The 13,648-nt window shown below is 42.2% G+C and overlaps 1 protein-coding gene across 1 annotated transcript; it reads left to right on the top strand.

The window, feature by feature from the left end:
- Positions 1-343: 343 nt before the first annotated feature.
- Positions 344-8,055, top strand: LOC126273126 (ejaculatory bulb-specific protein 3-like). The gene is made up of 2 exons (XM_049976583.1): positions 344-596; positions 7,811-8,055. Exons 1-2 carry the CDS (start codon positions 350-352, stop codon positions 7,999-8,001), a joined length of 438 nt encoding a protein of 145 aa, XP_049832540.1. The 5' UTR covers positions 344-349; the 3' UTR covers positions 8,002-8,055.
- The last annotated feature ends 5,593 nt before the right edge of the window (positions 8,056-13,648 follow it).

Here is a 13,648-nt window from a genome sequence, read left to right as displayed (position 1 = left end):
CAGGACTAATAGTTTGCGTGTAGTGAGCTAGGGAATATCTGTGTACCGTATTTGTTCGAGTAAGAGCTCTGTTTGCAGAAAAAAAGTAATTACTGTCCCAACATTTTTCGGACCCCATGTCATTTTCAAAAGTTGTTACAGCAGCAATCAGTTTGAAGGCCAATGAGAGCTTAGGACGAACTAATTAACTGTCTAATGTGAAGAGTACGAAATTTTGTGAAATGACATGAAAGTTGGCAGTTCCTACATCAGAGAACAGAAAAAAAACACTGCGGTTGTGACGCAATGCGTTACCCTTGAAGGTGAAAAGAAACGTGCGCGGGCCCAGTGGGAGGAGCTGCTCCTATATATGCGTGCCGCAGCCGCGTCGCAGCATTCGCAGTGGACGCCCGCCGCAGCCATGAAGGCCACCCTGCTGCTTGTTTCGGCGCTCGCCGTCATCGCATTGGCTGCCGCGGAAGAGAAGTACACCACGAAGTACGACAACGTCAACCTGGACGAGATCCTCGCCAACGACCGCCTGCTCAACAACTACGTCAAGTGTCTGCTCGAGGATGGAGACGCCAGCTGCACCGCTGACGGCAAGGAGCTGAAGAGTAAGTGTAACAGCAGGCCACTCGCGGCTGTTGCTCCACGACAAGTATCTGTGCTCTATAAAAATCCATATGTCGCTCGCCAATGAAGAAGCGGCCTCCATTGACCTCCCTTCAAATAGCGAATTTCATCCTTATTGTGACTTCGTACAGCTGCTGATAATGTAAGTAATGAAATGTAACACCACAGCCGTATTTTCAAACTATTTATTACTCAGACAAGTAGTTTAAACGCAACATTTGCGTCATCTTCAGGGCCTACAGTTAGCCGAATAAGTGCTTCGAGTCATCGCCTCACGTATCATGGGACCCATTAATAACTAGGTGCCGTGGGCAGTTATTCATCAGCAGTCTATGTTCCGAACGTGTAGTCACCACTGCGACCACTTGGGCATAATATGCTTACAATGATCCTTTATTTGTCTACGTGATTACATGTTCTGAGTATACACTAATCATGAATAGCGGCCAACATCCCCTGGTTATTGTATGAGCTGTATGATATATGAGCCACTAATTTGGTAAATAGTAGGACTTAAGGTTGATGCAAATTCTGCGTTGAAACTAGTCGTCTGAAAAATAAATAGCTTGAAAATACTACTGTGGTGTTCCATTTCCGTCCCTTCCTACCAGTTCGATGTGGACAATGAGTTAGATATGAAGAAACTTACTATTTTCTGCTACACGTCACGCGCTGTCTTCCATGTCGTCTGACATCTCTTTTTGGGTGTTCCTTCCTCTCTCCCAGCTACCAACAAAATTAAATGCACGTGGGAATCCAGCAGTTGTGCATCCTTGCAAGTATTTTTAGTAGTGTGCTATACTTACGCATTGTACATCCAGCTGGTGTTATTGTCAGTTCGCATCACACTGTTTCGTTTCTTACTTTGTCTGCTATCGTCCTACGTATGCACTTTGTATCTTCCTTAAAGCTTTTTCAGTAGGCTCTTAACTTGCGCTTCATTAAGAGACGACAACGTTAAAAATTTTGCGATGTTCTCTTCTGGACGGTACGGTAGATGCCATCGAATATAGTTACTTTTAACCTAGATCATTCTTACTGTCTGTGAATACGATGCATTTTCGTCTGAATTCTAATGGCAGTCAGCCTCGCGGAGTGGCCGCCCGGTTAGAGGCGCCATGTCACGGACTGCGCAACCACTCCCGCCGGAGGTTCTAGTCCTCCCTCGGGCAAGGGTGTGAGTGTTGTTCTCAGCATAAGTTAGTTTAAATTAGTTTATGTAGTGTGTAAATCTACGGACCGATGAGCTTAGCAGTTTGGTCCCTTAGGAATTCACAAAATTCTGTTGGCAGTCAGTCAGTTGAATTTTTGCTGAAAGCCTCTCTTAATCCTAAACAGCATAAACAAATACACCTTCCTATGGTTAGAGCTGGTAATTTGCGTTTGGAGTGGTTTGAATACCACAACGTACCGAGAACAGATATTGTTGACTCTTGCATAGTTTATGAATATAATAGGCCGGGTTCCAGGGTTCGATTGCCGGCGGGGTCAGGGATTTTCTCTGCCTCGTGATGACTGGGTGTTGTGTGATGTCCTTAGGTTAGTTAGGTTTAAGTAGTTCTATGTTCTAGGGGACTGATGACCATAGATGTTAAGTCCCATAGTTCTCAGAGCCATTTGAACCATTTGAATATAATATGTGCTCTTCATAATGGCTTCAGGTTCTCCGTTGTCAGTTCACTGTACGAACGCAGATTCTGCGCTATGCAAGAAATATTCTGATTATTGGAAACAGTCTCATTTCAGATCAAATGCAGCGTGACTTCTACAGATGCGTTGTCATTGTTGAAGGTTCAGGGAAGAGGATTTTTTATGCTCTAAATGATCTATCACCTGCACAGATTTGCAGGTAGTGGTACTTGAGAACTGTTTCTAGTTTGATATTGTTTCTGTCTAATACGCTCTAGTAAGGAAGAAAAATGTAGTGAACTGTTACTGGGGTCGTTGTAGGAAGTACCTTTGGGAATTGTGGAAATGTGTGGCTCCAACTTGAGGGCGTCTCTTCACGCTTTGTCGGGAACAGATGACTGGTATTTTCCACAACAACGGACAGGTTATCAGGGTGGTAAAAGGGGCACCCAGTCTGAAGCATACCATTTCTTTGTTTGGAAATGCTGCTTGGGCAAGAACTGTCTGGTGTATGACGCGACATTAGGTACTGTTGGGTGTACTGTAGGCTACCCCTCTGTGCCGACGTGCTGCATGTTATTCATCTAACTTGTAGGTACAAAGGGCAGTTAACAAGTTACCATTTGAGAGTGCTGCGGCAACATAATGCAACCCAGCGCGACACCAATGTGGGCATATAAGCACCGACATGTAGACGAGGGGTTAGTGTGGCCTTCAGATTATGTTCCATGCACACCTGCACAGTGCTTACTAATTACACACACACACACACACACACACACACACACGGTACAAAATGTGGCGATCAGATGGCTGGGTGTGTGTACGGCAAATGCCTGGTGAACGTCATCTGCCAGCATTTTTAGTACCAACAGTAGAATTCGGAGGCGTGGTGCTATGCTGTGGTCGCGTTTTTCATGGAGGAGGCTTTCAAACATTGTTGTTTTGAGTGGCACTACTACAGCACAGGCTCACATTGATGTTTTAAGCTCCTTCTTGCTTCCCACGATTGGAGAACAATTCGGGGATGGCGACTGCGACTATCGGCACCAACGAGCACCCTTTTATAATGCACGGCCTGTGGCGGAGTGGTTACACGGGAATAACATCCCTGTAATAGACTGGCTTGCACAGAGTCATGACCTGGATTCTATTGAACACGTCCTCTATAGAACTCTCCTCAGTGCATCCCTCCGTGAAGAATGGGCTGCCATTTACGAAGAAACCTTCAAGCAGCTGATGGAACGTATGCCTGAGAGAGTGGAAGCTGTCATCAAGGCTAAGGGTGGGCCAACACCATATTGAATTTCTGCATTACCGATAGACCGCGCCACGAACTTGTAAATTTCCTGCCAGGTGTACGGATATATATATAGGGTGGTCCATTTATAGTAACCGGGCCAAATATCTCACGAAATAAGCGGCAAACGAAAAAACTAGAAACAACTAAACTTGTCTAGCTTGAAGGGGGAAACCAGATGGCGCTATCGTTGGACCGCTAGATGGTGCTGCCATAGGTCAAACAGAAATCAACTGCCTTTGTTTAAATAGGAACCCCCATTTTTTATTACATATTCGTGTGGTACGTAAGGAAATATGAATGTTTTAGTTGGACCACTTTTTTTAGCTTTGTGTTAGATGGTGCTGTAATAGGCACAATCGTATAAGTACGTGGTATCACGTAACATTCCGCCAGTGCGGACGGTACTTGCTTCGTAATACATTACCCTTGTAAATATGACCATTTACCAATTGCGGAAAACGTCGATATTGTGTTGATGTATGGCTATTGTGATCAAAATGCCCAACGAGCGTGTGCGATGTATGCTGCTCGGTATCCTGGACGACATCATCCAAGTGTCCGGACCGTTCACCGAATAGCTACGTTGTTTAAGGAAACAGGAAGCGTTCAGCCACATGTGAAACGTCAACCACGACCTGCAACAAATGATCATGCCCAAGAATGTGTTTTAGCTGCTGTCGCGGCTATTCCGCACGTCAGTAGCAGACAAATTTCGCGAGAATCGGGAATCTCAAAAACGTCGGTGTTGAGAATGCTACATCAACATCGATTGCGCCCGTATCATATTTATATGCACCAGGAATTGAACGTCGTGCACATTACTGCCACTGGGAACAAGAGTAATCACGGGACGATGACAAATTGTTTGCACGCGTTCTCTTTAGCGACGAAGCGTCTTTCACCAACAGCGGTAACGTAAACTGGCATAATATGCACTCTTTGGCAACGGAAAACCACGATCGCTGCGACAAGTGGAACATCAACGACCTTGGCGGGTTAATGTATGGTGCGGCATTATGGGAGGATGGATAATTGGCCCCCATTTTATCGATGGCAATTTAAATGGTGCAATGTACGCTGATTTCCTACGTAATGTTCTACCGACGTTCATACAAGATGTTTCACTGCATGATAGAATGGCGACGTACTTCCAACATGATGGATGTCCTGCACATAGCTCGCGTGCGGTTGAAGCGGTATTGAACAGCGTATTTCATGACAGGTGGATTAGTCGTAGAGGCACCATACCATGGCCCGCACGTTCACTGGAGCTGACGTCCCCGGATTTCTTTCTGTGGGGAAAGTTGAAGGACATTTGCTATCGTGATCCGCCGACAACGCCTGACAACATGCGTCAGCGTATTGTCAATGGATGTGCGAACACTACGGAAGGCGAACTACTAGCTGTTAAGAGGAATGTCGTTACACTTATTGCCAAATGCATTGAGGTTGACGGATATCATTTTGAGCATTTATTGCATGAATGTGGTATTTACAGGTAATCACGCTGTAATAGCATGCGTTCTCAGAAATTCCGCCGACCACTGGCGACAACATCGATGTACTGTGGAGACCTCACGCCCCACGTGTTGAGCAATTCGGCGGTACGTCCACCCGGCCTCCCGCATGCCCACTATACGCCCTCGCTCAAAGTCCGTCAACTGCACATACGGTTCACGTCCACGCTGTCGCGGCATGCTACCAGTGTTAAAGACTGCGATGGAGCTCCGTATGCCACGACAAACTGGCTGACACTGACAGCGGCGGTGCACAAATGTTGCGCAGCTAGCGCCATTCGACGGCCAACACCGCGGTTCCTGGTGTGTCCGCTGTGCCGTGCGTGTGATCATTGCTTGTACAGCCCTCTCGCAGTGTCCGGAGCAAGTATGGTGGGTCTGACACACCGGTGTCAATGTGTTCTTTTTTCCATTTCCAGCAGTGTACTATGTCACTAACAACATAGCAGTCTGAAAACACTTCATTGTAATCGATAACCTTATTGGACACACGTCAAAGTACACTATAGAAGCTGACATTGAAGGAATGGTTCTACTATTGTCTTCAGAACTTTTATTCGTGATCTTCGCGTAGAATGTAAATGCATGCAGTCAGGAAAGTATCAAAGTAGCATACGGTTTTCGTATCATATACTAGTAAAAGACGATTGACATATCGATATAATGGTAACGTAATCATGTTGAATTTTCGTGTTTTTATGTTATAATGTTAAATGGCAACTCTGTAGCATTCACATACGGTGAAGAATTTCAGTGTTGTAACATGGTGATAGCGTCATGAATGGAACGAGAATTCTTTCGGAAAATTGGTGTTCTAGCTTCAGTTATCAGGAAACTTGTACATGACTTTTTAAAATTAATTGGAGTACACAGTAGGTTATGATAACCCGGTAAGTGTCTGCAAAATTTTAATAACTAACATCCTGTTGCCTAACCATCAATATTCACCGCTGATAAATTTATGGAAATTCAGAATAATAGCCTTTCCACTTAATCTATTAAAATGAACAAAAGTAATAATATACGTAAAGAAAATAAAGAAACCATTAGTACCAAACTACAAAATGGCTAGTGTTGGTAAATTCTTTGATATAATAGCAATATAAATTAATATTTAAAGGAATTAAGAAATGAAATCAGAAGTATGAATTGCGAACTTAAGACTGATTTGTTAAGAGGACTTTGAACCACTTATAAAACTCTAGTGCAGCTGTTTGTATAGTAATATTACAATAATATATGCAATTTTTATTTTATAATCTTGACAAAGTACGTCGAAAGAAGTCATGGAAGAGTTATTCGGACCACGAGAATTAGATAAGGATGTACTGAAAGGTGACAGAACTCACTGTTAAATAAAATTAAAAAATGGGGAACCGTAGATAGAACGACATATCTGTTGCAGTCATCACATATATCACATATGAGAAAAATAGAAACTAGGTCACATAAAGATGCATACAGATATTAATTTTCCCCTCCTCTACACGAGAATGGAACATGACAGACCGTGCGTAAAGTCAGAGTAAAGTGTATTGAGTTATGGGGGTCAACGCCTGAGGCCAGGCTACCCGTTCAACAGCAACCTGAGTTCACACGCTGATGCCACTCCGTGGCGTCACTACGGTGCCTTTCCTATGGGCTTTGACGCATTAGTTACCATTCAACCTCGTAACGAATCCGCTTGTGGTATGTAAATTTTCTTTTGAAGGATTTGTGTAACGATAGTCACTGGCACCTGGAAATTCGACGTTCTACTCTCTGTCTCTCTCTTTCTTTATGTGTGCACGTGTGTGGTGGTTTGTTTGTGTATGTGTTTTTAGGTATTTTGATTTAGGCTGTCTATTGTTTCCCACAAATTTGCTTTCCATAGGATCGGCAAAGGATATATGTGCAAGCAAGGCAAAGGGTAGTAAGACACGTTTTTTCAGTATCAAGGAATACGTTCTTTGGTACTATATATAATACATATATACGCTTAGTGAAAAGCCGTTACTCCGTGGCTAATTCTAAGGTGTCTCATCTACAACTCTATACAAAGCTTTAGTGCTATCGTGCATGTAAACTTATGTATATTATTTTAACTTCGTCTTCCTCTATAGAATACATTCAGGTGACAAGGAAGAGATATAGTATATGGTAAGGGAACTTTTACGAGTTTTGTTCCTTTGTATAGGAATATTAACTACTTTTGTCTAAGACCCAAAGTTGGAAGTACTACATTCCGTATGATAGTGAAATAATAACAGACACTAAATTTTCATAACTTTTTTTGGAAGTACACCAAATTCTTCTCAGAGTCTACAATAAACATGGACTAATGAACATGGTGTCTAACTAACAGGTTCTCCTATAAAAACCCATTTCTCACTAAACTGTGTTTGGATGGTCTCGACCAATGTTACTGTAAATGATTAGATTGAGTCATGAAGATTAACTACCATTTGGCGAACTACACAGGAGTATAACTACAGTTCAGGAGTCACTAACTTCTAGAACATAACACCACAAAATGTCTAACCAAACAATCCATGCCTATGATTTCCAATAGAAAATTAATATCTCTTGATGTATTCTGTTGTATCCAGAAGCTCTCAACACTATATCCTTGGCACACAATATTCCTAGTGTTGTACGACGTTTGTTTAGTTTTTACATGTGATTTTTGTTAGTGTATTGATCATTTTATTTCGAAGAAGTGAAGTAAATATTAGTTCAACTTCAGAGGTTGTTTTCTTCATTGCAGAAGTCCTTCCTGATGCTTTGAAGAACGAATGTTCCAAATGCAGCGACAGTCAGAAGGAGGGCTCGAGAAAAGTTCTGAAACATCTCATCAACCACAAGCAAGAGACGTGGCAAAAGCTGAAGGCCAAGTATGACCCCGACGGGAAGTTCTCCAAAAAATACGAGGATAAGGAGAAGGAACTTCATGCTTAAACGCTGTACCGCAACCTACGTTTTTTTAATAAAATTTGTTTTGTTACTCTACAATCTGTTTTACTGTGGGATTAACCAATTTAAGATGCAGCAAAGTGTATTCAAATAAACATGGATCCTTTTTTCCCTTTCCTATGACATACGTCCATAGTCAAAGGCAATTATGCATAACCCTCAATAAATTTTGTGGATGTATATAAACAGTTAGCTGTTAATACTAGCAAAACAACAAATTTTAACTCTTAGAGGTAGTAACTTTCATTATTATGTAATCAAGGAAATATTAGGTTGGTGCACAAGTTCGTAGCGTTTTTATTGTGCATGATGGAGTTCCGGTTGCTATCGGTTTGTTTGTAGATTGTCATTTTTTATTTGTAGTTTATTGTTGGGATTTGAATTTGAATATTGTCATTTTGTCAATTTACCATAAACACTTAAGCCGTGGATGGGGATAATGACACTGGACAGAGCACTGCAGGAAAGTGGGTAGTCAGTTGCACGATTATTCGCCTGTACATATCGCCGTAGCCGTCATCTATCCCTGACATTAATGGTCCGTGGTGCACGACTGTTAGCTCGGCGTCGGTTTTGGATAGCGCCATTTTGCCATACACCGTACAGTTTAACCATGGCGATACGGAAACTGCTTACAGAATTATCCGTTTCGGAAATGCTTCCATGCTTGGCCCCAAAGCCAATGATCAAACCCTTTTGGACGTCAGATAAATCGCTCCTTTTCCCATCTATTACGACAACATCACTAATCGCTGTGTTATCCTCGATGCGTTATATACAGGGTGTCCCATTTATCTTGACATCACTAAATAACTGTTTGTCCAGATTCAAATTATAAAATGTTTCAAGCAAATGTTCTTTAGCCGTCAGGGGATATCAATCAGCATTATTGCCTTCTTTGTAGCTTTGCTTTTTGCATATATATGAACAGCGGTATGACTTTTTTAAATGGCACCCTATATTTTTTATTTGGTAATTCATTTCCTTTCCTAAAGAGCTATTCAAAAATGTATCACAGTGTACCATTCATAACATTATTAATTACATAACACAACACTGATGTTGACACTCCCAGCGCTTAGTGCAGGTACTCGGGGTAATGGAACACATCCACGTGCTGACGTTGACAGAAGACAAATGTAAACATAAGTAGAATGCACACCCGTCATTCCGTCAACCGTCGTCAGTTGTAGAATTGTGTGAGTAGACTGTACACCAACGAAGAGAAGATAGAAGTGATATTCATCTATGGGGAATGTAAGTTAGCAGAACAGTAATTGCAATACTGTTTTCTTACGTACGGGTAAATTTGGTACTGTAGTTTAGTCCTTTTAAATAATATTGTGTAGTCCTTCCTACAAACTGCATCGACACAACGTTTCTTTTATTGTTGTTGCTTTAGGTAGGCGCTATGCTACGCATGCAGCGGAACTGTACATAGAGCGATAACCTGACAAGAACCCACCTTTCCGACGGAAGTTTTCTCGTATTGTTGCGACGCTTCAGTCAACGGGAAGTTTCAATCAACGATAACGCAATCGTCATAGCACTCGCACAGATGAAGCTGCCGAAGTTACTATTCTCGCTTTCGTTGCTATGAATCCACATGAGAGCACACGACAGCTTGAATACCAGATTGGTATTCCTAAAACCATTGTACATCGTATTCTTACACGTCACCAGTACCGTCTTTACCATGTACATCTACATCAAGAATTGCATGGGAATTATTTCCAGGATCGTGCACTGTTCTGTCAGTGGACAAATCCTCTCCAACCCGAACTCATTCTCCAATATTCTATTTACCGATGAATGTTCTTCACAGACAAAGGACAGGTAAATACAAGAAAAATGCATTATTGATCTAGCGACAACCCACGATGGCTTAGACAGGTGGAACATAAGCGTTAATGGAGAGTTATCTTCTGATGTGGGATGCTTGGTACTACAAATATTGGCCCTTATTTCATCAACGGCAGTCTAAGCCGCACAGCGTATGCCAACTTACTCAGACGAAGTCTTCCTCCTCTTCTGGATGAAGTGCCGCTGAGAACCAGAATGCTTATGTGGTATCAACACGGTAGATGTCCAGCATACAATGCTTTGCGTGCACGCCGTGTTCTGAACCGAAGGTATGCTGCCAGATGGATTGGTCGAGGAGAAACAGTTATTTGGCCTGCTAGCTCTCCTGATTTAAATCCTCTCGACTTTTTTCTTTGGGGATGCATTAAAGATGACGTCTATCGCGATATTCCAACAACGCCAAAGGACATGCAGGAACGTATCGTGCTTGCTTGTAATTCTCTTCAGTAGGCAACACTGTAAGCAGTAAATAATTCTTTCATTCAACGAGTGCACCAGTGTTTGGTCACCACTGTGAGCACCTTTGAACGTTCTACTCCTGGGCAGTGGTACATGAGAGTCAAAGTCAATTTTGTCTTGTGTTTTTACTTGGTATTCATTTGTTTTCTGACAACTCCAGTAAGTGGAAGAGTTTGTGATTCCGGGCTCAAAATCAGTGTTGTGTTATGTAATTAATAACGTTGTGTTTCAGTGAATGGTACACTGTGATACATTTTTCATTAGACCTTTAGGAGAGGAAATGAATTACCAAATGAAAAATACACTGTGCCATTTAAAAAGTCATACCGCTGTTCATATCTTTGTAAAAAACAAAGCTGCAACGAAGCAATCATACTGATTGGTGTCCCCCTGACGGCTAAAGAACATTTGCTTGAAACAATTTGTGATTTGCACCGGACAAACAGTTATTTACGGTAGAAAACTCTGTATACACTCCACCGCTAGTGCTGCCACCTGCCATGTGTGAGCAGTTATTGAACGTTGATGTCAGCGTAGGAGGTGGTCACATTAATCTCACTGGATCGTGCTGTATAAGCGTAACAATAAAAACAGCTTCAGTATTTATACATGTTATAGCAGATATGCCATCGTTTGGAGAATATTGTTTGTATATTAAGGTACATTGTTAATTTTTACTTATGGACCGTATGACAGGAACTGATTAAAACACAATTTTAGTGCCATACGCGTTTCGCCTTTATTTTCTGCAAGGCATCATTTGTGGCCTCTAATATGTAGATATGTTAGCTATTTAATTTACGTTTTTGTCACTGAGCCTATAGGTTATAAACAGTTCTGTTGGATAATAGGAAGTACCAACCACCAGAACTGTTTATAACCTATAGACACAGTGACAAAAATGTAAATTAAATAGCTAACATATGTACATATTCCAGGCCACTGACGATGCCTTGCAGAAAATAAAGGCGAAACGCGTATGGCACTAAAATTGTGTTTTATTCAGTTGCTTCAGACGGTCCATAAGTAAAAATTATCAATATACCGTAATATTACACGCAACTGAGGAAGACAGGACTACAAAAATTGTTTATGTATGTTGTAGTCGTGTTCTTCTGAAAGAAAATCACACTGGCATCAGGAACACCAGACGAACCTTACTGCACTGGCTATCAGGCTGGTGGGGTCTATAAAAGGCGTGAACAGCATACGATATTTAGTGACCACTGTGAAGGACACGAACATATAGCATACTCGTATAAAACAACGTCATCAGCACTTGACGGGGTTTGAAAGTGCTCTCATTGTGGGTCTCCAATTGGTCGAATCGTGCGTATCTAGATATGTTGGGCTCTCGGATATTACATTGGCAAGAAGCTGGACTACATGGGACCATTAGGGCAAGCATATTCGTCGCCCGGGTTTCAGCCGATCACGTCCGACCACCATAAAGAAAATTGCCACACTGTACCCCTAGCACATCGTACCCCTTCACACCAACGCCTGACTTCCAAGAATAATGCAACATTCTGTGTCATCCCGCTTCAGTAGTCACAGGCTATTAGCAGCCTAAATAGGGAATCACCGTCCCATTCGCAGGCTGCGGTTAATACAATACAAACGACTGGGTTTTGAGTGATCACGGGACCGGCGTCCCATTGTGCTCGGAGACGAATCGCAGTTCTGTGTTCTGCGCTATCCAGGGTCACCATTGTCTTCGAGTGTGACGACTACCTGCGTAGAGGTCACATTCTACCAATGTTTTGGTGTGGGAAGCCACCGGGTATGACCTTAGGCCATAGCCGGTGGTTACTGAATAACTCTGATGGAAATCCTGCGCCCTGATGTGTTACCTCTCAGGCAACAGTATCGTGGTGCTACTTTTCAACAGAATAACGCTTGTCCACACACGGAATGTGTGTCTATGAACTGCTGCGTTATACTGAGGCACAGCCGTGCTCAGACAGTTCCCCAGTTCTGTCTCCGATAGAACATATGTGGGAACAGCTCAGACGTTAGCTCCGTCCCAGAGTTAGAATCCAGGACAGGTAGGACACGTTACAACAGCTGTGGGCCATCGTTCCGCAGTAGATGATACAACAGCTTTATGACAGCCCTCCCAGCCAAATCAGTTTATATATCCATGCCAGATGGGGTGCAAAATCATACTGATCAGTAGGCTCATACTGGGAAGTTCGTTGTAAATTTTACCTGATACCAATGAAATAACAAGAACATGCCATCTGAACGAGTGGAGTATCATTTCCTTTCCTTCTCCGGTTGTGGATGATTCAACCTCTTCATCTCAAGAGTAGCACTTGCAACGTAACTCCTCAGTTATTTGCTGGATGTATTCCAATATCAGTATCATTTACAGATTTTTACCCTCTACAGCTGCCTCTAACACCATGGGAGGTATACGGTGATGTCTTGACACATGTCTAATTATCCTGTCCCTTCTTCTTGTCAGTGTTTGCCATGTATTCCTTTCCTCACCAATTCTGTAGACAACCTCCTCATTCCTTACTTTATCAGTCCGTTTAATTCAGTCCAACTAATTTTCAAGGTTCTTTTGCAGTTCCACATCTGAAATGATTCAATTCTACTTCGTTCCGGTTTTCCCACAGTCCATGTTTCACTACCATGCAATGCTGTGCTCAAAACGTACATTCTCAGAAATTTGTCCCTCAAAATCAAAGTATATGTTTGATACTAATAGATTTCTCTTTGCCAGAAAGCTCCACTTGCCAGTGCCAGACTGATTTTTATGTCCCCTTTGTTCCGTTGGCCCTGGGCTATTTTGCTGGCTAGGTAACGGAATTTATTAACTTCATCTACCTCGTGATCGTTACTCGTGATGTTAGGTTTCTCGCTGTTATGATTCCTGCCACTCCTCGTTACTTTACTCTCAATCCGTATACTGCACTCATCAGACTATTCATTCTATTCAGCAGATCCTGTATTTCTTATTTACTTTCACCGACGATAGCAATGTCATCAGCGAATTTTATCATTGATATCTTTCACCTTGAATTTTAATTCCAGTCTTGAACTTTCCTTTTATTTCCGTCATTGCTTCTTCGACCTATAGATTGAATAGTAGGGGCGAAATACTACTCCCTGTCTTACAACCATTTTAATCCGAGAGCCTCGTTGTTGTTCTTCCATTCTTATTTTTCCTTTTGACCCTTGTACATATTGTATAAAACTCGCCTTCCCCATATCTATTTTTCTCAGAATTTCGGACTTGTTGCACCAGTTTACATGGTCGAATGCTTTTTCCAAGATGGCACATCCTATGAACATGTGA

Source organism: Schistocerca gregaria, chromosome 5, assembly GCF_023897955.1.
Source record: "Schistocerca gregaria isolate iqSchGreg1 chromosome 5, iqSchGreg1.2, whole genome shotgun sequence".
Classification (NCBI taxonomy): Eukaryota; Metazoa; Arthropoda; class Insecta; order Orthoptera; family Acrididae; genus Schistocerca; species Schistocerca gregaria.
The sequence above is the reverse complement of the archived record's forward strand: the minus strand, read 5'-3'. Positions and strand labels throughout refer to the sequence as shown.

Bases quoted from the DNA above. Each gene is read 5' to 3' on its own strand.
- LOC126273126 (XM_049976583.1), top strand. From the start codon at position 350: ATGCGTGCCGCAGCCGCGTCGCAGCATTCGCAGTGGACGCCCGCCGCA. The intron at 597-7,810 runs GTAAGTGTAACA...TCTTCATTGCAG, and splicing joins TGACGGCAAGGAGCTGAAGA to AAGTCCTTCCTGATGCTTTG.